Consider the following 24693-nt stretch of genomic DNA (forward strand, 5'->3'; position numbering starts at 1 on the left):
TGGACAGTTGATTTGAAGTGAAGGAATGTGGTAAGGCAGCTAGAAAGTATTAATTATTGTCCTGTACTTTATGATAGTGATTGAGAGGATAGTGTGCCCTTTTGAACAGCCCCACCCTTGTGCAAGTTATGTGATCACACCCAATCTGTGCGATATCTTCCCCACAGACTGTGGAAGTGATACACTGTAATTAGCAGGACGTGAGAGATGCACCATTAGAAATGTGAAGGGGGCAGCGGGGGGTGGGAGAGAGTCCATAAACAGGAAAAAAATCGTGCAAAACCAAAATGTAAGGAAAAAGAATCCTGCATTGCAAAAGAAGCCGAAAAAAAGGTTTTCAACTTTCAAGGGCAAATTCCACCCTCTCCTCTCCATTATGCTGATCAGACTTTGATCGATGGACACCATAAAATTATGTAATAAATACATTGTCCATTGCAGCATTGCTCTATGTTTAATACACTAAATAACAAAACTTGAATTGTGGGTTTCCTGATAAATGTACAAGAAGGCTGATAACAATAAATTCAAATGCTTTCTTTGTGTAAATGTATTTTAAGGTTCAATTCTTGTAAATAATTATTTCAAGTACATTTTTTGACAAAACACTTTTATTACGATAAAAGTTCGTCTTTTGTCATCACTGACAAAAAAGTAAGGTCTTCCCTTCACAACATTAATACACCTGTTTGTACACAGGAACTCACAAGCGAATGAAACTGAATGCTGACACAGTGCTTTCACTTTTTTCAAGGTCCAAAAAAAGGTACAAACCATGATAAAAATTCGTCTTTTGTCATCACTGACAAATTATAAAGTAAAGTAAAGTAAACCTTTGTGTAATTACACTACACTTTTATTATGATAAAAAATAACTAAATTATGCATCATAAACCCAAACTATGCCAGCTACTCTATATAATTTTTGACAAATGAAAACTGTAGTTCAAAAGTTGTCAACAACTCTTATTACTGCAATAAAATGTTCAACAAGGCTAAATATCAATATTAATTTTTGTAACCCTTCCTTTGTGTAATTACAGTTTCATATTATTTTGGCTTCAGAGAATTTACTTTTTCAATAATTCTTCCTTATTTTAGAAGTGAATATTTAACAGAACATCTTAATAAAAAAAAAGAAGCTTAATATACACCATAAAACCTGAACAATACAAGCTACTCTAGATACTTCTGACAAATAAAAACTGTAGGTTCAAAAGTTGGCACCAACTACACTAGTGCTATTGAAGTGTCTTAACATATTCCAGTTAAATTATAAAACAGCAACCTCCCAAACTTTAAACTTGAATATCACAGCACTAGATAGTCAAAGGAAATGTTCCAACAAACCACAGAAGACTCATTATCTTGAACACCTTGAAGTTCAAGATACCCAGAGGCATGATTTACCAAAAAAGACTTTCCAAGGGAAACTTTTGCTGAAGCTTTTTCCCATTGTCAGTGCTCTGTACAGATCTGGATGTTTCAAAATGATCTGATGGTTTAACCCTTATCACCCACTAATGATCAGGCAATAGTGAACAAATTCCATCACAAGATCATTCCACAGCATAACTAGTGACATCCTGAAATATGAACATTCATATATGTATACCTGTAGAAAGGATCTGTGAATTTCATTCATCATTTTCTTTCAGATTGTGAATTATGACAGCTATACCACAGGCAGCAATTTCTGGTTGAGAAATTCAGTAGTGTGCACTACACTAAGATCTATAGTTATATGTACTGGATGTTTATATTTCAGGAAGTAATCATTTGTACTGTGGTCTCGTTTTATGGTGGAATTTCCTTCACTGCTGCCTGATCATTTATGAAGTGTGATGAACGAATCATAGCCATCAAGTCATGTCGGAGAAAATCAGGTCTGAACACAGCAATGAAGGTTTGAGGTAACAGGCACTCAAGAATGTGAGTCTCCTGCACATTGTGCCGTGTTGTAATCCACTAGAAACTTCCTACACCGTACTAAAAAAGTGTTGATCATGCCATTGGTCACTTGGTGAGGAAAGTGCAGGATGAATACATGTTATGTATAGAGTTGGATGAAAAAACCAGCCAAATAAAAATTTTTCGAGCAATGAAAAAGCCAAAGTACCACACCCAAGATGTAGCATCAGATTTTGGGAAGTGGTGTACCACCCAAAGTCTAACTTTGTCCCTCCTCTACATGGAAATATATGATTAATTTTTTTCTTCACAATATTTCAGAACAAACTACTAAAATCTATGCACCTTTTTGTGATCCAAAATATGTCAATATAATAACATATTATATTTATAAAGATCAGACCATCTTTCCGATAAAGGCAATCCACATACCCTAAAGATCAAAAGATCTTAAAGTGACATACTTTGAGACACCATAATAGCCGATGATTAGATGACGACTAGCAAACACTTGGCAAGTTGTTCTGTCACCAAAGTTTAACATGAAAACTTTGTGCTTTCATAATAATTTGTGATCATTTTGGTAATCTCCTCACTGAGCACCTTCCACTTCATGCCATGTTCCTTATCATCCACTTTGTCGGGATGGAAAACAGCCAGTGCCTTAAGAAGCAGCTTCTTGTAATCCTTTGTGCCCCGTTCCAGAGAGTCCCACTTGGTCATTTCATCATCAGTAGGTTTCTCCCAGGAAGAAGATTTTGGAGGGTAGCTGGTGTATACATGCTTGATCAATGCAACAGCGCTGGTGTTGTTTTTCTTTATATCTTCTAGCTCTTCTTTGAGCTCCTCCAGATACTTAGCCCGTACCTTTCTCTTCTCTTCTTCATCTCGCTGCCGAACTTCTTCCTGGTATCTCTGCAGGGTAGTGACGCACTCTTTATACCAGTCACACAAGGTAAAGACACGTGGCTTCATGGACTCAACGAGCTGCATGGTATGATTGAAGTAATCTTTAGCACGGTGAGTGAGCTTTAGCACCTTGTCATAGACCACCCCCAGCCTGCTCTCTGCCATGGCCTCCTGCTCTATTTCAATCTCCCTTGCAAGAAGCACAGCTTGTTTGTACCAGTCAATCACCTCGAAAACCAACGTGATGTCTAGTTCTTCTTCGTCTTCCAAGGCCACCGTGAGAAGGTGATCTCCCTGCAGGCGAGCTTGCATTGATGAAGCAGAGCATGTGTGATACAACACGTCTTTTTCTAATGTTTCGCCTTCCTGTAACAAATCTTCCAGTTCGTCGCCTGTAATATGAGCCAAACGTTTGACTTCCTCGATAGGCCGATAGCAATCTCTCATACGTGAAAGGCACGTTTTGTAATCGCCATTTTGAAGTTTGGTGGCGCCGTCGTAGAAGTAGAGCCTCGCCAACCTCAGTTGCAGATCAGCCGTCGCTCTCTCCACAGTCGTTATCACAACGAGCCGCTCCATTTGATAAATTTTGACGTCGGTGTGAAATGCATCACACGAATCGATCACTTCTTGTAAACAAAGACTGAGTGTTTCTAGAACTTCGTTTCGCCACTGCATCGGTTTACAGTCTTCGCTTCGGTTGTAAGCAGCACACAATCCTTTGATCGCTTCATGTTGGTAGTGGAGAATGGTCTGATAGCTTTCCAGCTGTTGAGTCAGTACTCCGGAAATTCTTCGTGCGGCCTTGCCAATATTCTTGGAAGCAGAACATTCGTCTTCGGGATTTTCAGCCTTTTCCTTGGCTTTGCAATAACGGGTCAATGCCTGATCGTAAAGTTCCCTTGTTTTCTGTAAGTCTAAGTTTTTGCCCGAGCAGGCTTGACGAAAATACTCGTTTCCTTGATTTCTGATGATGCTTGAAAGCGACATGTTACTGCTGTTATGGCTGATCTGTTGCATGCAGTGCCGCCGGCCGCGCCCGCGCCGCTGGTGCATAAAAGCGCGCGAAAGTCACGCGTGTAGCGTGTCGCAGTCCCGAGAAGTCCCGAGAGACCTCTGATTCTTTTTGTCACGTTATGTTTCGTCACGTCAGGATGAGAAAGCGTGACGAGAAAGCTCTTTATTTCTAGAGATAGTCCATTCTAGAAAAAAATCAGAGTATTCAGTTCCCATGCCAGATCCCAGGATATGATAATTTTGAAACATTTCTCAAGTGAAGCTTCAAAATCCCTGGCTAAACTTTATTTTACGTTGCTTTGCATGACTACAGATTCTTCCAAACTGTGCCTGAGATGACCGTGTGAGGTCTGGGGCTGGTAGATTATTTCCTTGCGTTGTTCAAAATGGATTGGACGAGTTATTTGTCTCCCTTTCTTTCTGTTTTTTTGGCGCTCATTCAGTTCACTGTATCAGAATTAACTCCTGAACAATGTAGAGACTTGGGATTTTCAGTTAATCTGCTCTGTAGCTCATGCGATGAATTAAAACCTTTCAATCTTGCATCGGAACCATCGCTTGAACAGAATTGTCGAAAGTGCTGCCATGCTGATGGACAGGAAGAAACTACGAAGGTTTGGATTATGTTATATTTATTGCTTAATGCCAGAGTTGTGTTATGCAGGATAGTTTTTGTTTTTTGATAAATTTGTTTCCGATGGAACTTGCCTTATCACCTTATGCCTTCTTTTGAGTTTGCATGCATGTGACGTCACCGGCGCCATGTTGCCTTCTTTTTTCATTTTTTCTCTTTCCATACATTTGTTTGTATACCGAACCAGCCGTGAACTGCTACTAAAAATAGTTCGCAGGAAAAAAATACAGGGAAATGTATGGAAAGTTCAAAACACGACTGGACGCTCTCTGGCATGGCATAGCTACATCCCTCCAAGTTTTTTCTTAAAATCCTTTTTCCCTAGTGCCGAAAGTTTCCAATCCATGAATTTTTCAGAAGCGATGTTTTATGAAAATTATTTGGCATCGGATTTCTATACAAACACTGTTATTTCAAGCCTATTTTCCTACTCGTCAAAATGGCGTCAAAAACCGTGATAAGGCCTATTGTTTCATTCCCAGTCAGCTTTGAAGTGTCAGAACTTGGACCTGTACCATTAAGACTTTAAAATACTTAAGATAAAAGCAGTAGATGATGTCTTGATTGACTACAACTAGTCTCTTATTTCTCATCAAAATAGTAAAGTGGGTGAAGAAACATGTGAGTGTGTAAAAAAAATATCACTTTTCCTGTCCTTCCCCGTGTCTCGTGTCTCATCGATGAGGTATCATTTGCATCTGCCTACCTGTTTTGCACACTCTACTTTTCCTGAGAGATATAAAGGCTACTTGTAGTCTTATCCATTGCCTATCCCTAAATTACATTCATAATTGGGTTTAGAACCTTACAAAAGCAGTTCAATAACAGTTGAAACTGCTCTATTGTGCAAGGGGAAAATGCCATTAATTTGTCATGGGGAATGGGGCAGAGAGGTTTATTTAAATGTCATTGTAATATATTTCCCTTTATTTCCATTTAGCGGTATGCTTTTGGCACTCTTGAAGTGTGCAACTGAAAGTTGGGAAGGTTCCCACAAATACAGGGTAAGAGTAAAATAATGTTAATGTTATTACCATAAATGCTAAGAAATAAGGTAACACCTATATAATTTTTTGAAGTTGCAGCGTTTTGTGAAGGTGTTTATGTTAAGGAAACATGGGAGAAAAGTAGAGGGGAATTATAGCCAGAGTTATTGCCTTTTTTTGTTGACAGGTAGATGGGCTTATAAATGTGGGGGAGGGGGGTGCTTAAGCATTTTATGGCAGTCAAATTGAGATTTTATTTGAACAGTTTCTTTGTTTGTGTTTTGCAGCCTTTGTCCGCAGTGAGAGGCCTGCTAAGTTTCCTAATCTTAGGATAAATGTGAGTGGTCCAGATATATTACTACTTTCAATACAAATTATTGAGAATTGAAGTACCATAACTGTGACATGTAGCTCAGCAGTGTACTCATTCATCTCTGCCTTACTTGCTGGTGAAGAGCAGGCATTGAGGCTACCCTACGTCAACAGGTCTTCAGCTGAGTTCTCAACTCAGAACCCCAGTTTAGATGTTACTGTTACGCACTTGTAACATGTTAATTTCATTTGATTTGCAAAATTTCAGCTTACAATTTTTCATGTGAAATTACAAAATCGTTATGGCAACATTTCTTAATACAATAAACAAGTCAAAAACTTGCAATAATAATTATTGTGAGTGTAATATGTCACCCATCATATAAAAGGTCATCAAATAATATACTTGTGAAATAAGGAAATAATATTTCACTTGCGTTGTGTCATACTTCTAATATTTTCCCAAGCCTTAAAATTATTAGGATTTTGACAAAATGTCCTTGAAATTATTTCCTAATTCACTTGTCATTGTCGCGGAATCTTTCATGAACTCCGCACTTGCCGGTTCACAAACTGAAGAGGACTGTAATTCTTTCCTTTTCTGAAGATTTATTTAACATTCACAATCTGACAATCTCTGATCCAATCTACAATATTCGCGATGCACAGTTCCGTTCACAATTCGTTCTTATTCGATCTGATCTTACATTACAATTGTACTAAGATTTTCTAGGTTCTATTTGCGCAACAAGTATTTTTACTACGATCACGAGCACAGTATAATCCCAAGGCTATACTATTGTAATGCTACTAAATTTGATTTCAATTACACAATTACACGCGTTTCTCTTCCTTATTTAGCTTAATACTACGCGGGTCTACGCGTGCAGTTACATCATTGTCATGCAGTGTATTAACTTCGGACTTTCCCGGAGTACAATTGTGCAATCTGCTTTGCTCACTAATTTTAAAGTATTGCTCGCGTTACTATTTCGTGACATTGTTCATCAAATTTCCAAGTTAATATTCTACGTCACGCACATCAGTGCTTCTTTCCCGACACTCTCCCCCCCTTGACTCGTCTACGAGTCAAAGCATATGTTTCGATTTCCACCTAGCATCTAAAGCAGCAGATCTGCTAGGGTTACGTCTAAGAGGTGTAGTATGATCCCGTTCAAATTTACGGTTCCCAGTTTGACCAATTTGGCCGTTCCCTTGTATGGCACATTTTACTTCTAAGGGGTACAACTTTTGAACTGGTCGGGAAATACGCATCGGTCTACCCTTGACAATGACTCTTATGTTTGCTCCCCTAACAACGTTATCTGTGCCCTTGATAAGACTCTCAACCACTGCAATTTTCCACTCTCCTCTCTTTTTGTCTTCCTCAAACACAGTTACTACGTCTCCTGTCTGAATCTGCCTGTCTTTGCGATCTACCTTCAGGCGGTGAAACTCCCTTAGATTCACCAGGTACTCGTTTCTCCATCTCTTCCAAAAATGCGCTAACTTCACTGTCAAATATCTAAACCTCTCTGAACAACTACTCTCGTTCGCTTCTGGCTCTTCCGCTATCTCGTCTGGCATAGACTTAATCCTTCTACCAAGGATTAAATGTGAAGGTGTTAAAGCTTCATGTTCTACCTCATTGTACTCGTACGTAAGCGGACGGGAATTTAACGTTCCTTCTACCTCCACTAACACCGTTCGCAGCTCGTCAAATGTAAGTCGTGCATTTCCTAACACCTTCCTGAGACAAGCTTTCACACTTCCAACCATTCTCTCGAAAAATCCTCCCCACCAGGGCGATCTCTCTAAATTAAACCTCCACTCAATTCGCTGTCTGTCTAGCTCACTAGCTACCTCTGGGTGGCTAAAAAGATTGTTAAGCGCTTTTTCGGTCGCTTGGAAGGTTTTCGCGTTGTCTGATACGATCAATGTCGGCGTGCCTCGTCTCGCTGAAAATCTTCTTAACGCTCGTCTGAAGGCCTCGGAAGATAGGTCTTCAACTAATTCTAAATGTATCGCTCTAGTTACGCAGCAGGAAAACAATGCAATGTACGCCTTTCTCATTCCCCCAGCTTGTGCCTTAACATAGAGCGGACCCGCAAAATCTACGCCTACTTTCGAAAACGCTGGCGCTTCTCTTACTCTAAAATCTGGCAATGCGGCGGTCTGCGGCGCGCTGTAAGCCTTCCCTTCTTGTTTCTTGCAGATTACGCATTTGCTCAAAACCTTTTTCACGCACTGTCTGCCCTTCGGGATCCAATACCTCGACCTCAACTCCGCAAGCGTCGCTCTCACACCACTGTGCAACACCTTCTTGTGACACTCTTCTATGAGCATAATGCTTAACGCGTGATCCCTTGGGAGAATGACTGGTCTTCGCGCATCAAACTCCAAATCTGAATTGACGAGTCTTCCGGCACATCTCAGAATTCCTGCACTCTCTTCTAGGCCGAGCTCGGTCTTTAGCTGTTGGAAGTTACCCTTACTTCTCAGGTCAGCTTGCGCCGCTTTCACCCATTCACTTTCGGCCCCGACTAATTCTTCTCGTGTCAGTCTTCCCTTCCGTCTAGCTGTCTCGGTTCGGTTCGGTCTCGAATTTCGGATAAAACGGAACACCCATGCTGTCACTCTGAGTAGCTTCTCTAGCCTTCCATGGCGATTGATGTCAACAAGATTTGCAACACTGGGTTGGTTCTGAACGTCTACTACCATCACGTTGGCGGTCTTCTTAGCTTCTTCTTCACTTTCTGGTGTGCTGACGACACTCTCTACGCGTGGCCACCTGTCTTCTCCTTCTGACAACCATTGCGGTCCGTTCCACCACAGCTCGTCATCTTTTAGTTTCGATCCAAGCGCTCCTCTGGAACCAACATCTGCCGGGTTCTGCTCACCAGGGTAATATCTCCAGTCTTCTTTCTTTGTGAGCTTCAGAATTTCGTTTACCCTGTGACGGACAAATTGTTTCCACTCCCCCCCGTTTCGAATCCAGCAGAGAGCAGTTTTGCTATCCAACCAGTATCTGGTTCCGCTGAGCTTCACTTCCGTTTCTAATGCTTTCATCACGGTGTTCATTAATTGCGCCAAAATTCTAGCGGACATGAGTTCTAGACGGGGAATAGTTAACGCTTTCAGAGGTGCTACCCGTGACCTTGAGGTCAACATTCTCACGAAAACCCCTACTGGCGTGTTGTATACCAAGTACACAACAGCGCAGTAAGCTTTGTTACTGGCATCGCCGAACCTATGCAAGTAACAATTAAGCACCTCTTGTTTTGGATGGTCCCAAATACACCTACTGATCGTAATACCCCTTATTTTGGATAAGTCTTCAATCCATTCGTCCCATTTTTTCTTTACTTTCCCCTCGAGTTTACTATCCCAGTCGAAATTTTCACAACACAATTCTTGAAACAATATTTTCATGCACACAATGATGGGGCTAATGATTCCCAGGGGGTCAAAAATGCTTGCTAGCAGACTTAACAAACTTCGCTTGGTCGGGTGCATGTCCAGGGCTTTGCTTGCAAGCTTCTCAAAACTAAACTGAATAACATCTTTCTCACAATCCCACGGAAGCCCCAAGACCTTTGGACAACTCTTGCTAGCCTGCCCCGAACCTAAGATGAACTTTGCGTAGCTCTCTTCTTCGCTGGTCACGATCGCGCTTTCCGTTGCGTTACTCTCAATCTGCGCAATGCGTTCTCTCAACACTTTGTCATTCGTCATCCACTTTCTTCTCAATTTGAAACCCCCACTGGCCATCCTCTGTTTGGATTTCTCGTACAATGTGTACGTGTCGCTTGTGTTGCTATCGCCCGTTACCAAGTCGTCAACGTAGAAACCTTCGATCATCTTTCGCACAAATTCTGGGTCTTCATCCTTAAACTTCGAAATGTGGTGTCTCAGCGTGGCGTTTAACAGAAACGGAGACGCATTTAAACCGAACACAACACGGCAAAAGCGGTACACTGCAATTCGACTACAAGGATCGCGCACGTTTTCTAACCACAAAAATCTAAGATAATCCCTGTCTGCACTGTCTACCTCAATGTTAAGAAACGCCTTTTCTATGTCCCCTATCAACGCCACTCTCTTCTCTCTGAATCTAAGCAGGATGTCAAACAATAAAGGGTTGAGGGAGGGTCCCTTGTGTAGGCAATCGTTCAGAGATGTCCCCCCCTTTCCTGCCTTTGCGGACGCGTCATACACAACTCTCAGTTTCGTGGTGCTCGCCTCTCTGCGTATGACTGCTAAATGGGGAATATAGTGACCCCTATCTGTCTCTTCTAACTGTGCGACTTTCTCTATCACTCCCGAATCTAACTGTTCCTTTATAACTGAGTCGTACTCCTGCAAAATGTCTGGTTCCTTTCTAAGCTTCCTAATCTGACTCTTCATGCGCGACAAACTCAACTCGTAATTGCTTGGCAAACTATCCTGACCTTCCTTCCAGGGGAGCTTAACTGAATACCTATTACCGTTGAAGGCAATACTGTCTACAAACTCTTCATACACTCCATCACTCTCTTTAATTCCTAGGGTTTCTAAGTCCCACAACCTTTGGACATTCCCTTCTAAACTCTCTAATGATACACTGTCTCTGCCAACAAAATTTACGTTAACTTCCTGCGGTCTATCTGCTGGCTGTTTAAATGTCAAGGGTCCGGAGAGAACCCATCCTAACTCTGTCTCTACTGCGACTGGCTCGTCTACCTCCCCCCGGACTATCTTGCCTGTCTGAAAACTCCACAAATAGTCTGCCCCTATCAATACATCTATCTCTAACTGTTCGCTTCCCTTGCAAACGTCGGACAGCCATATTTGCGCCAAATGCGGGTAGTCCTTACGCGCAATTTCCAGATGTTCGTTCTGCACGCGCGAAATTTCGGGAACAATAAAAGCTTCGATGCGCATAACCTTCCCCCCACCCACTGGGGTCAAATCTATTTCAACTACATCCCGCAGGTTTGATCCAGTAGCCCTTTGGCCAAAGGTGTTAACAGTCAACCATTCCCTTCTAACAGATCGCAATCCGAACGATTCTACCGCGCGGGAAGTGACAAAGGACTTATGACTAGCCGAATCAAAAAGCACTCTAATTCTAGCGCGACCCTTCCCCGCTAGTTGAGCCTGAGCCGTTTGTAAGGCTACACTGTTCCCAGTCCCGACGTGCATACTATTTCCCACTAGTTCTGCACCACCCTGGGCCCCTTGGGTTCCGATTTCTGTCGTTCTTAAATTCCCTTGGGAGGCGATGCAAATCGCCGAATGATGTTTACAATTACAACGCTTACATGTTACACTACGATCAGTACAGTCTTTGGATAAATGTCCCTTTCTTAAACATTTAAAGCATCTACCGTATTTAAACAACAATTGCTTACGCTCCTCGATGTCCTGGACCTTTCTGCAGTCTTCGTGTGGATGCTCTCCTAAACAGAAGGCACAGTTCGTTTCTTTCGCCGCTTTCCGTGTGTTTCCTGCATACAGTGTGGCTACATTGTTTTTTCTCCGGAAGTCTCCAGCCGAGTTCTTTTGACGTGCGCTGTCATTGTACTCTTCTCGTAATTCTACTTCTTGTTCCAGGCCTTCCAACAAGTCTCTCAAGTTCCACTGATGATGATCTTTACCTCGCGTAATGGTCAAACGCAGCGTCTGCGGCAATTTTTCCAGGACAGATGGTACAACTATCGCTGAATAAGTGGTCTCGTCTACTCCAAGTGCTTGCAAGGCTGTGTGTTTGGTTTCCAGGAAATCGTACAAGCTCCGCAGTCTCGGCGCGTCTCTCTCGTTGTATACAGGTTGAACATTCAAAAGTTCATTCACGTACGCTCGCTGGATCGCCTCCTTCTTTCCATATCGTTTGTTCAACAGTTCCACCGCTGCTTGATAGTTTGCGGACGTTAAAGCGAAACCCGCGATCGCCGATCTGGCCGGTCCCACAAGCAAACCTCTAAGATAAGAAAACTTGTCGACGTTTTCTAGCATGTCATTTCGATGTATGGCGCTCTCAAACGAGTCCCAAAACTCTTGCCACTCGTGCACTTTTCCGTCAAATTTACGCACCTCCAATTTCGGCAGTCTCGCTCGGACGGATTTATGCTGGCTTGCTTGTCCGGTCTGCATTGGCGGCGAATTCTGGTGCTGCGGTACATTTTGTACTTGTGGTATTTGCGGTGCGGTTAACAGTTCTTCGATCGCAGCCAACTTGCACTTTATGTCCGACGCAAGACGGCTGCTCTCGTCTATCTCTCTGGCCATATCCTCCTCCGTCACCTTTTCGTCGTCTCCCATCAAGGCCAGGATCTCTAAGTCGAGGGGCGCTATCTTTTCCAACTGCTCGTTTAGCGTGTGTTTCCATTTCGCCAGCTCTGCCTTCCTTTCCACGGTGTAATGTTCAAGACTGGCTTCTACATCTGGGAGGATTCCAGCAAGGTACAATCGATGGCCTCCTCGTCGCTTTTTCTTTTTTCCAACCTCCGCGGTCATTTCCAATCCGGCTCGAAGGACCAAGTGTCGCGGAATCTTTCATGAACTCCGCACTTGCCGGTTCACAAACTGAAGAGGACTGTAATTCTTTCCTTTTCTGAAGATTTATTTAACATTCACAATCTGACAATCTCTGATCCAATCTACAATATTCGCGATGCACAGTTCCGTTCACAATTCGTTCTTATTCGATCTGATCTTACATTACAATTGTACTAAGATTTTCTAGGTTCTATTTGCGCAACAAGTATTTTTACTACGATCACGAGCACAGTATAATCCCAAGGCTATACTATTGTAATGCTACTAAATTTGATTTCAATTACACAATTACACGCGTTTCTCTTCCTTATTTAGCTTAATACTACGCGGGTCTACGCGTGCAGTTACATCATTGTCATGCAGTGTATTAACTTCGGACTTTCCCGGAGTACAATTGTGCAATCTGCTTTGCTCACTAATTTTAAAGTATTGCTCGCGTTACTATTTCGTGACATTGTTCATCAAATTTCCAAGTTAATATTCTACGTCACGCACATCAGTGCTTCTTTCCCGACAGTCATCATTTGATTACCCATGCTTATTTTGCCCTTTTGTTGTTTTCCAGTTTGTGCGAGGAGCCGATCCAGTTCTTAAGCTTCATGATGAAAGTAATGACATTAAAGAAGTTCTAAGGTGGGTACAAGTTTAAAATTCAGTGTTTCAGAGGAGTATAACTTTTCTGTGTATCAGAGATCCCAGTGGCTCATCAGGTTATTCATTCTTGTTTCCCGTTTTAAAATCATGGTATGACCAGTGATGGGGAACACCAGATGAAAGGAATTTTTAGAAAATGGTTTTGCAACATGGTGGGAAGTGGAAGATGCAAGAAAAATTTTACTTGATTGCTTATTATTATTCAAAAGCAAGATTGCAAAGAGGTGGAAGCTCCCCACCCTTCCTCCCAACCTCCTCTTTTTAACATAAAGATTGCCTCTCTTCCTTTCATTGATGAAATTGTAATGTAGCGTCCCATCTTGGAGGAAGTAACGAGTGTTATGACCCTTTTGCTGCGGCACTCCTGTGCATCAACATCTTCATCTGAGTCTTCCCATTCATCGGAGTTTTCATCGCCATTGAATTCAGACATGGACAACAGACCTTCTTTGATAGAATTGGTCCATATTCTATCCAGAACATCAGTGTCACTTAAATAATCTGCTCATCACTATGTCATTTACAGCAAAAAAAGTGCAAAAAGTTTCACACGGTTTTCAGAAGAAATTGCACCTTTGATGTATGCAATATGGCAGCCAGCATGAGGCAAACAAAGTCAGTTTCACCATTGTATACAGCTCACAAGTTGACGTATTATTTACCAGCCCTGAGTGCTCCAAAAGTTTAATTATTAATATGCTTTTTAATGTTTTACTGAGTGTGTGTAGGTTACAATACTACTTATCACTGAAAAACAGGGCATACTTGAGTTCAGTACATCTTCGTAGCATGTGGCTGTGTAATCTGATACAGGACATACTCAGTACCTCCCTGCAGTAGTGGGGGTTAATTTTTATAACCACTCTAGTTGCATTGTACCTTGTGGGTGAGTTGGGGCATGAGTCTGACTTTTCCTGTTGTCTACCTACGTGCCAACCCTTTCTAGTAAAAGTAATTCGTGCAACACTTTCATGAACTTTTCAACACCAGTTAGAGTCACAAAAGAAGTCAATGTACAATTTTATAAAACTATTATTAAGTAATGTTTAAAAAACAAGCAGGAGTGTATTATCGGGTTTAAAACCACATGGCGCAGCCGAGTGGTTCTAGACCCGATAATACACGTGCTGCGAGTTTTTTGAATGGCTTCAAAAACATTCCTGGAAAAGCATGTGTCAATAGAGCTCATAACAATTATGCTTTTGTGGACGTTGGAAATTTGCATACGAGAAAAACACTGCATACTAACGAGGAGTGCTTTATCAGCTGATAAAACACCACATACTAATATGGAGGAGGATTATCAATATAAAGTCACTGCACGTGATGTATTATTGACCATTTGAAAAGTCAATGGAATTATGAATTATTTATGAGTTTTTGAACATTATTTTTTTTCAGCATTGAAAAATGGAATACAGACAGTGTGGAAGAATTTCTTAATGAAAGACTTGTGAAATAAAGTGAGAAGAGAAGATGAGGAGACTGTGAGAAACCTTGTACAGTATCATGAAGACTTCACCTGAAACCTGTCTGGTGTGTGAAGTTGGAGGAAATGCTGTGTAAAGGTCTTGCATCAAATACCACTTGTGTAAAGAAAATATTTATACAAATCTTGAAATTACTATTTTAAGTTCCACATACATGTATACTGTTCACAGACATTGTCATTTGTTTCACCATTTGTTACAATACAAAATTCGGCATTCACATATACATCCTTTGTGAAAATAATTAGCTGTACTTTATGATAATTCAATAGTAATAGTATTAGAATAGACACTTGCTTGTCAGCTTTTGGGTGCTTATGTTGTGGTTTAATTTTATCCTTCGTTTAATTTTTATTTCCCATTGTTTTAAACTCATTATCATACATTACCATACCCCAAAACAAAGGGAAACAAAATTTAAACCAAGGATAAAATTGAACCACAACACTTATTCGAGACTTTCATAACTAGAATAGACTAAAATTAATGTGACCAAAAATGAACATATCCTTGAAAGTGTTTCAGCAGTTTTGGTTGTAACAGGCTAAAAATAAGGCTAAATAAAACCTAACACCTCAATTTCAAATCAGGCCTTTTTGCTGTGAGCAGCAGCTAAAGTTTCTACTGTTTGTATGATGACTTTACTGTAAACTCTTCATAAGCTTGTGAAGTCGGAGATTTTGACAGGATACTGATGCTGCAAGTTCCATTTAGTTTTGTATTTAGCTCTGGTGTAAACAGGTATCATGCAATAAACGTTGTTTGTGGATGCCACTGTGGTATTAATCTTGACCTGTTTTTTGCCGTCCCTCTGGCAGCAACTGAAAGTTCTCGACCACCAGTGTATCTGTGTGGCGTTGGGAGAGGGAATGTTGAAGATGTTGACCCTTCGATTATTACTCTGTTTCCTGTTGACTTGTTTCTTCCCCTCCTTTTACTCCCTTGTCATTCATAATCTTACTCAACTTCTTTCCAGTTTGCTTATTAGAGAGGGGGGCTGGTGGCAGCTAGGAGGTAGCATGGCATCCATTGCAAAGTGCAGGCACATACTACTGCAAAGTCATAATCCAGACCACGTAAACAGCCTACCATTTAGTTTTTCACCAGTTGCAAGTTCTTGACAAGTTGGCATGTGTGTTACATTCATTAGGGTGTATATTCGTTTTCGGGAAATTCAAATGCGGATTTTGTGATCTGTTTTCATACTTAATGCTTTTTTGTGGGAAATTTGGAAATTGATCGCAGATTAATAATTAAGAAACCTGTCTATTGGAAGTATTTTGAAGGTTAATCCAAATCCAGATTTCTGTGACATGCTTTTTTGGGAACTCCAAAAATTGACTATTAAAGTGGTTCTAATACAACTTACTGATCAAAACATAACCATCATTTAAGTTGTTTCTTCACAAAATGACAAAAGAATTTCATTATTTCCATGCAGCAATGTTATCGTGTAACTGAGCCTGTCACCAACAGTCCCTTCCTGCCAAGATTCCAATGTGAAGCAGAAATCTCAAGAAATTGCCACTGACAACAAATCTTTTCTTGAATAATTTTACTGTTTGTTGGGAACACGAACTCCACGTCTTCACAACACTAATAAATCATAGACAGCTGCAAGCTTTGGACCTCATTTTTAGGTGCAAAGTTTTTATCATATGCAAACAAAACTGTAGTTGACCTCAATTTCATGATGAGGTTCACAGCAGGTTAGAAATGGCTTGCTTTTATTTCAAGCAACTGGTAGAGAAGTCAAAGTTCCCCATAATTTGAAACCTTATGGGAAAGAAAAATAAGAAAAAAAAATCACACTTCAATAATTTTATTGTCCTTTTTTGTATTACAATGTAACACTAAAGATTAGTTATCTTCAAACAAGACCACAGTCTTATGATGAAAAAGTCTTAAAATATAATAAATCAATAGCTCAAATCTGTCTCGTATGCTTGTTATAACAAAAATAGAAAAGATCTACAATAAATAATTTCGTTATTTTAGTACAAGCTTCAAAACCTTCATCAAACAGAAGACTGTAAATTTAAAACAAATCTGCATGAAAAGAATTAAAGGGTTTTGTGCAAATAGGCTGTATATAACAGGGGTTTTTATATAGGCTTCAAGCAAATGATTATACATTGGCGAGAAAGAAGGAGACTAGGTGACCATTTTCTCCAACATCTTCGAGACCTTGAACGAAATCACGAGGATGCATCCAAACCAGTCGCTCGGCACTAATTTGCTTACTGCCTAACCACTCTTACAAGCATGCACATGGCATTCTGTGGGATTTCCCTGTATCATGGTAACACAGAAACCCGCAAAACTTAAGAACAAAATTTATCTTCCAAATCAGCACTCTTAACCCCCAGGGAATTAACAAATGCTTTTCACTTCAAGTTATCCACATCACCACGCTCCCATCAACGGCGTAGCTGTACTGCTCACTAAATAAACCACACACATCCCACAATTCCTTGATTTGCTCTGAGGAAAGGCAAATGCTTGAAACGTCAGCACTCAAATCTCTTTACTGTGGCCATATTACCTTATCAGCTCTGTTGATAAAACCAAACCTTTCTTTCTACCTCCCACCGACACATCACTGTAGATTCTTTAGAAAATAACCCCTTATCCACTTGCTTAGTTTTAGCCTGGACTGCAGATTTTGTACACTAAACCTTACAAGTGTTAAATGGACTTGGTGATCAGATCCTTTGAAATTCAGCCTTCAGGCAAAAAGCAATATATCGACCCACATTTAACACACAATATCTGCAGTACATAACAAAACTGGGAAAGTTTGGAGAGTTGTTGACTTTTTGGCTAAAGAAGCAATATACGCCCGTTTCGCACAAAACCCTTTCTTTAGCGATCTCAAATTATTCAGAAAAATAAATTTCGGGAAAGTATAAAATCCAAACACCTTTTAGTTAATTAACAAAACGTTCCTTTGTTTTCTTGGGCACACACTGAACAAAACAAAATAATGATTCCCTTCTATCAGTGGAAATTTTCTTACATTTCCAGCAAGAAAAGGTGGATGGAAGGAAATTAGAAACTTGCTCAAAAGAAGCCTAATAAATTATTAACAAAGTCATCTCCATTGTACTCTGAAAAGCACAAATTACTCCACTCATCTCTTTGTATCTATTCAACAGTTTTTGGACTTTCTGAAGAACTGGTAATTTGAGCAAATCTCCCTGACCTGCTTAATCTCCCATCTGCTCATTAAATATTTACAACTTGCACAGTCATAACTTCATATAGTCAGTCTTTCACACAACTTAGAAAGTCATCTTTAAAATATCAAATAATTTAACTTCATCTAAAATCTACAAAATAATAGATTTAAATCAGGTAAAAAAAAACGATTTGCTCAAATAAATTATTACAACATCGTGTCAATTCTTCAAATGAAAGTTAATGTCACTGTATTTTTTGTCTTCTCCGATCTTGAATAAGAAAGCTCTTAAACAATCAAAGCTTGTAATTAACAAAACAGTTCCATTTGTCACTCTTGGCGTCGTAGTATTCAATGGATTTCAAGAAAGATGTGCCCCCAAAACCACCAACGGCATAGATGTGGTCCCCAATGACAACTGCACCAACATTATGACGTGGAGTGTTGAGGCTGGCCACAATTTTCCATTCGTTTGTGGACGGGTCATAGCATTCAACACTGTTTAGGAAATTAGTGCCATCAGAACCACCAATCACATACAATTTCCCATGCAGAACGGCAGCGCCAGCACCACGGCGGTGAGTTTTCATTGGTGGGATAAGAAACCAACGGTCTTGTTCAGGATCATAACATTCCACAGTATTGAAGCACGTCCATCCATTGTAGCCACCAATCGCATAAAGCTTGCCATTCAGGGCCTCCACGCACAAGTTATTTCGCTCGGTGTTCATTGGAGTGGCTCTCATCCACTCTTCTTTCTCAGGATCATAAACTTCAACACTTTTCAGGTTTCTGGGTCCTTGGTAGCCTCCTACTGCATAGATTAGCCCATCAATAACTCCTGTCCCAAAACTGCAGCGGCACTCCTGCATGGATGGTGCAAAGATCCAGGTATTTGTAGCTTCATCATAAGTTTCAACGGTGCTGAGCTCTGTTTGTCCATTGGAACCACCAATGGCATACACCTTGCCGTTTACCACTTCTGACTCCAGCCGTCCCCTGGGAGAGTTCATGGTAGTAATGGGCATCCATTCATTCTCCTGTGGATCATACTGCTCTACTGTGTTGAGACAGTCACCTCTATCATAGCCACCAATTGCAAACAGTTTTCCATTGAGATTTACTGCTCCCACACTGCAGCGACCTACAGAGAGGAATAAGGAGAATTCAAATCATTCCCCTGATTTGACTATAAATTACCACTGTAGTCATGACAAATTCAAGCTGCAAGCCACAAGAGAAGCAACTGCAGCCAGTTAAAATTTTTTTATAGTTCACCAACTGATTTCAATTATTCACCTGCGGCAGTGTTCATCTGAAGAGAGACATTAGGCAATATGGTGCATCTGACTACAACCTCACCCACCAAAACACGCCATTCTTGTTCTCTTTGAAAGGCCTTTCAAATAGGGGTAAATTATTTTTCACTTCATAGGCACTTTAAGAGAATCAACAACTTGTGGACTTGTGGTCATATTGCCCAATCAAACTCAACATTAAAAAACCTGAGTACCTCAAAATATATATTAAAACAGACAAAATGAAAAAAACAAAACAAAAAAAAAACAAAAACAAAAACAAAAAACAACTACAACAAATGAAACAGTGCTGAGTATAGTTTGTTAAATCTGCTTCTAGTAGAGTTAGTGAGGAGAGATTACTTGAGGACAGCAATTTCTAGGTAACTTTTTGGAGCAAAAAGGGGGGAAATATCCATTGAAATTGACTTATTCACCAAAATATGGTACATGCAAGCAAACACATATCTAACACGGCAAGAATTCTTTCTCAAGTAGAAAATTGCTGATTGGTGCCATCAGATAACGTAAAGTCACATACCTCTGCTCATTGGGTTTATTAACACCCAATCCTCCATGGTTGATGAATCACCAGAGTCTGAATTATTACAACAGGACTGGGCCTGGGAATGAATTGATATTGCCACCAACATCCCTGCTACTGTCGCCACCCCAGCACAACCACTGTCGCTGCTCTGAATGGCGCCAATCAACCGGAAGTCATTTTCCACATTCCAAGACTGCCTTTTCTTGTTGTTGTTGTTGTTTTCAATGAGAACAATCATGTCTTCTTCATCGTCACTGCTGTTTACCTCCACCTTGGAAAGCTGCTCCAGTGAGGTGTAACGAATGTATTCACGCTGAGCTTCTGTGGTGATCAGCTTAGACTTTTCATCACCTGTGTCGAGATCTTCCAAAGTGCACTCTTTCAGTTCACCATCTGCTGTCAGGAACATTATGTGGGTCTTCTCTAGTAGTCCCCTCAAGCTAATATTTTCGTCCTGGAGAGATAACGAGAGATAGTCAACCAAACTGACTATGGTGAAGGACGTGGGGAATACTCGGCAAAAGTTGGCAAATGACAAATTTCAGCATCATAACTTAGTCTGTTTGAGAGTGGAACCCAGCTACCTTGTTACCCAACACATTAACTAATTTTACCTCAACTTTGGATCTCAGGAAAAATCACAAGTAAGCTACATGTACTATAAGAGCCTTGATGGGATCTCTGTGTTGTAAAATTGCCCCCTGCACATACCTGTATAACTTATATAAGCAAGTAGCCCCCTCCCCTCTGCCACCCTGGCAATGAAGCTGTAAAAACCAACTAAAAAACACAAATGTATCAGGCAAACACAACCTGAAAACAAAAGGGTTGACCTTCAGGTTCTATTAGGAGTACATCTACACAATCTGGGATTGACTTTTAAAAGTTTTGAGCAAAGTACTAAGAACAGATATATCCCCAGGAAGCTTCATTTCACTTGTAAGTGACAACCATGGAGCAGTTCTTTTGAATGATGATAGGCAGGTCCTTTCTTGATTCCAAAAATGACAAGATTATCTAAATTTCAAGGACTTGTTTCTGCCACTACGCTGTTCTCACAAAAATTCATAGCAAACATGACGACAGCTTTATCGTTTTCCTGCCAAAGTGACCCTGGTTCACTCACATGCACTCTTTCTCTACTGGAAAAACTCATACTTGTACTTGTACTAGAATTTAAAGGCTCTACTGGCACCTGTAAGGCTCTACTGGCTCTACTGGCACCCTTATGGGCAAGGTAAATGCTGTTACAAGAGACAGACCCTGATAACAGAAATTAGTTGTAGCCTTCTGTCAAAGTTGAGAGAATGATGACAGGTTCATGGCTATAAAAGAAAACCATTTTTCTGCCTTGCTCAAATTTACATGTGTTTACTTCAAAGTATTTCAGCTTCTTCAAAATTTTTGGCAAAATCAGCAATTTAAAGGAAATCTGCAACATTATCTAAACTTGAGGTCACATTTATTTTATGCTAGTTTCCAACAGAACTTCTTCTGCAACTCCACCCTTCATCCAGATTAGAGTCCAATATAGCTCAAACCCACTTAATTAACACACACCTGCTAAAGTAACATTGACAATTATTTATGTTGAAATTGCATTGTTTAGGGTTGTCTTTTTTAGGAAGCCAACTTAATTTATGGCCACCCTTTCAAGCAGAAAATCATGTTGTTTACCAGCTCTGTATTTACAGGGATTAGCCTTCTCACTGTTAAGGCTGAAAAAAAGGTTCCTTTCAACTTTGAATCATTCAAATGTAATGCAGATCACTTTCTTGGCTGACTGCATCAGTCAGAAAGATGGATTAAGAAAAGCTACATGTTCTGCAGTTTAATGATCTGACAAACCTATTGATGAAACAATGAAAATACTCAAAACCAACTTCACATTGTGACCCTTATAGATGGAAAAACTGCATTTATGTCAAAATATAGTGCAAAACTAAGCACAATTCATAAAACTTTATAGAGATAAGAATCGAAGTTTGTTTGACTTAGGCTCCTAGATGCCTGTCCTACTTGAAAACAGTCTTTAATTAATCCCTTATGAATATGCAAAGAACTACAAACAATAGAAATTAGGAAAAAAGAGAAAAGGCTATTTAATTAATACGTTGTAGCCGCAGTTTCACTGCTTTCTGATGTTCCTGAATAAACTATTTTAGAGCTGCGTTTTTAAATATTTGAACAGTTTTGCACCATGAAATGTTACACAGAAAACGTTTACAAATGTATTTCCCTCCTCATTTCTCCAGATTGAAATGATCCAAAATCATTTGAGAGCTTGGTGGTGAATTTGCATCACACTAATCTTGTCAAAGCCTCTCGAAATGTAATGTAGTCTTTTGAGAAGATATTATTTCAATTCTCTCTTGCTCTGTATGCCCCCATTTATATTATATCCTTTCGTACACTACACTGATGGCATGCCTGAGGCTGTTGCCACTGCAACATTTTTACATATTTTTTAATACTAACATAAGTATGCAGGTTTGGAAGGTCCAGCACGTCTGCGAACTTCGCAGTCAATCAATCAATCTATCAGTCAATCAAGTTCAATCTAAAAACCGTCTGCGATGTAGCGAGGGAAAATGCCGGCGAAGGTAGCGACTGTTGACCAGCATACAACAACAACCCTTTTACATGATACTCCCCGGGAAAGAAAACCGCAAATATGCAAACAATATTTCCCGCTAAAACCCTTTCCCGCGAAAATCGACCTCGTCGTATCTCCGTCGACGCAAAAATCCCTAAACCTCTCGAAACAACCCCAATGTTTACGAATATAGACTGAGTACTGTAAATAATGGGTTGAAGAATAAAGGAAACAGTTTCCCGGTACAACTGAACTAGAACTGCTCGACAGGAACCTCCAAATGCTGTAAACATCAACACGAACATGACACCAGCGGGCAGGTGCAGAGAAACACAATTTTGCAAGCAGCTTAAAATATTTTATCTCACCTCCAGTTGTTTTTGTGCCCAAGTTATTGCTACATTGCAGAGCTTCTCGGAATCAATACTTTCTTTCTGCCTGTCGTTCGTGGTAGCAAGTTCGATCTGAAGTCGCGGCAATTGGAAGAAGTCCTTCTTGTGGTAGATTTCTTCGACATGTTCTTCGATAAATATGTCGACGGCGGCCACCAAATTAGGGTAGTCCTGTTGCTCTGCAAAGCCTCTCACAGCCATCCAATCCAGTGGAAGAACTTCCTCGAGTATAAACTGCTCACAAGAGTCTTGGACGTCTGTCAAGCCAAGACTTTTCGCCGCGTGGTAAACGCTGAGAACCTCCTCTGCAGATATCTTGAGCTTAGCTGTGTAAGCAAACTCTACCAGAACTTCAACAGCATTAGGATCTAAGCCTTTCAGGTCCACAGTCAAAACGGGTTCCTCTTCCCCGGGTTGACTTTCCAGTAGTTTGGGGATCGCTGCGGCTAAAATACAGCGGTGAGCTTTTATCTCCGTGTGGTCATTAACTTTCAGAACTGCATCAGAAAAGCGCGCGCTCTGCCGTTGCTCGTTCAAACCTTCGAAAAGTTTTCGAAAATGGTCGTCGTTTTGGAAAGCTAGATGCCCGGCAACCGTCAAGTTCTTGGCTCTGTCCATTTTTTCAGTGTCCTGGCGATAAAAAATAAAGTTCATGATGAAAACAACATTTTCATTTTCATCACGATAAAAAACAAACAAGCTAAAGACGACATTTTGGAATCGATCAATGCCGATAATTTCCCAAGCCTTCATGTGATTGACCTTAGCTTACGTCAGAAACAACACCAAATTTCACTGAATTCACCTGTACATCGACGAAATTTTGAGATTGACAAGAAACTGACCAGTCAATTAAATGACATGTTTTAGTCTACAAACTTTCGGGTGGCAATCCCTCGTTAAGCGTACGTGGCCCGACAGCAGAGGTTTCGTAAACTTCACAATTTGCCTCTGTTCTCTTGATCGAATTTTCATTCTATTTCTCGGCCAAAGAACAAGTGTAGATATTTTAAAACGCTGTTATGACCGTGACGCTTGAGGCAATCTATAAAAGACCTTAAACTTCAACGAACGGAAGCTTGTTAGTCCTTCACATCGAGGAAAGCGAAAATTTTTTGGACGAATATGGTTGCTGGTGTCAAACAATGAGAGCGGTTTCTTGAAAATTTCGAGCTATCAATTACATCTGACAAACTGCCCGAGCTAAATTGGTTATAGAACGTTTCCAGTATTAGTTTATCCTGTGCGAAAACGGGCCAAAAGTAAAGAAGAAAACGACCTATGGCGACTCACCTTCATAAGCTTATGTGAAGATCTCATTCCGGCCGCTATTTTATATTCCATGTTGGCTGTCGTTTCTCGAAAGTTACAGCTACGTTTTCCAACGACGGCATAAAAACGTGGAGTGTATGAAAGAGCGTTCGTTCTGCATGTGGAATTTCCACAAGCTTGAGAGAAACGCTAACACGACACTAACCGGAAGATTACAAAATGTAGACATGCAGGGTTGAACCACGTGAAAGAAGGACAGCGCGCTTGATTGCAAGTCATGGTCAGCGAATTCTGATTGGATAATGACAACAATTACGTTTGTGCCATTGTCAAAACCACTCAAAAACACCAAAAAACGTGACACTTTTTTGTCCGCAATTGAAATGAAGGGCAGCATGCATCGGAAATGAATAACTTGCTTAAACCACACAAAAATATTACATATATTTTAAAAAACAGGGAGAAATGGTAAAGAAATAAATACATGTGACTTCAGTCACGTACCCTGCATGTCGCCATCCTGGGAGACCCCTAGGGCAGATACTTGTAAGTGTCAAAACTGGTAAGTTTACAATATAAGTACCCGTTCCGTCTTCCTCCCAACTTGACTATCTGACCTGGGTCTCCGACGGCGAGGATGTGGTTTCTAGTGTCCGGTGGAGTAACCACTCCTCGCAGGGTAAGAACTGGCAAAAGACCCTCTGGATATTGTGCAATCATGCGTCGGAGGAGAGAGTGCACGTGAGAACACCGCAGATATCGAGCTTTTTCAACGGGGTCTTCTTTTCAACCCTTACTTTTGAAAAGAATCTCTACAAGATAGCTCTTGGCTGGGGAAGGAATAACTGCCCCCCCCCCCCCCCCCCCGCCTCCTTCAAAAAAAATAGTGTTTCGAGAAAATTTTCATTAAAGCTTCTTTCCTTTATTTTCATGTCTCTGATAACTAGCTCAGGA

General features: G+C 40.6%; 3 protein-coding genes and 1 pseudogene across 4 annotated transcripts; 1 reads left to right on the forward strand and 3 right to left on the reverse strand.

Annotated features, from left to right (window-relative positions):
* Window positions 1-435: 435 nt before the first annotated feature.
* LOC146461847 (uncharacterized) lies at window positions 436-3856 on the reverse strand. Its single transcript, XM_085086375.1, has one exon. It carries the CDS (start codon window positions 3838-3840, stop codon window positions 2449-2451), a length of 1392 nt encoding a protein of 463 aa, XP_084942501.1. The 5' UTR covers window positions 3841-3856; the 3' UTR covers window positions 436-2448.
* A 326-nt stretch (window positions 3857-4182) lies between these two features.
* LOC146461848 (selenoprotein F-like) lies at window positions 4183-15222 on the forward strand (annotated as a pseudogene). Its single transcript, XR_014857302.1, has 5 exons — window positions 4183-4451; window positions 5412-5475; window positions 5745-5794; window positions 12875-12942; window positions 14365-15222. The product of XR_014857302.1 is annotated as a selenoprotein F-like (transcript).
* On the reverse strand, window positions 6859-12833 carry LOC146461849 (uncharacterized). Its single transcript, XM_085086226.1, has one exon. The coding sequence runs from the start codon at window positions 12265-12267 to the stop codon at window positions 6859-6861; it is 5409 nt and encodes a 1802-aa protein (XP_084942352.1). The 5' UTR covers window positions 12268-12833.
* A 1037-nt stretch (window positions 15223-16259) lies between the features above and the next one.
* Window positions 16260-23971, reverse strand: LOC146461850 (influenza virus NS1A-binding protein homolog A-like). The gene is made up of 4 exons (XM_085086373.1): window positions 23761-23971; window positions 22444-23097; window positions 19474-19933; window positions 16260-18778 (listed from the first exon to the last, which is right to left on the reverse strand). The coding sequence occupies exons 1-4, from the start codon at window positions 23809-23811 to the stop codon at window positions 17931-17933; spliced, it is 2013 nt and encodes a 670-aa protein (XP_084942499.1). The 5' UTR covers window positions 23812-23971; the 3' UTR covers window positions 16260-17930.
* Window positions 23972-24693: the final 722 nt, after the last annotated feature.

The sequence above is a fragment of the Pavona decussata genome, unplaced genomic scaffold, assembly GCF_977016875.1.
Source record: "Pavona decussata unplaced genomic scaffold, jaPavDecu1.1 SCAFFOLD_193, whole genome shotgun sequence".
Taxonomy (NCBI): domain Eukaryota; kingdom Metazoa; phylum Cnidaria; class Anthozoa; order Scleractinia; family Agariciidae; genus Pavona; species Pavona decussata.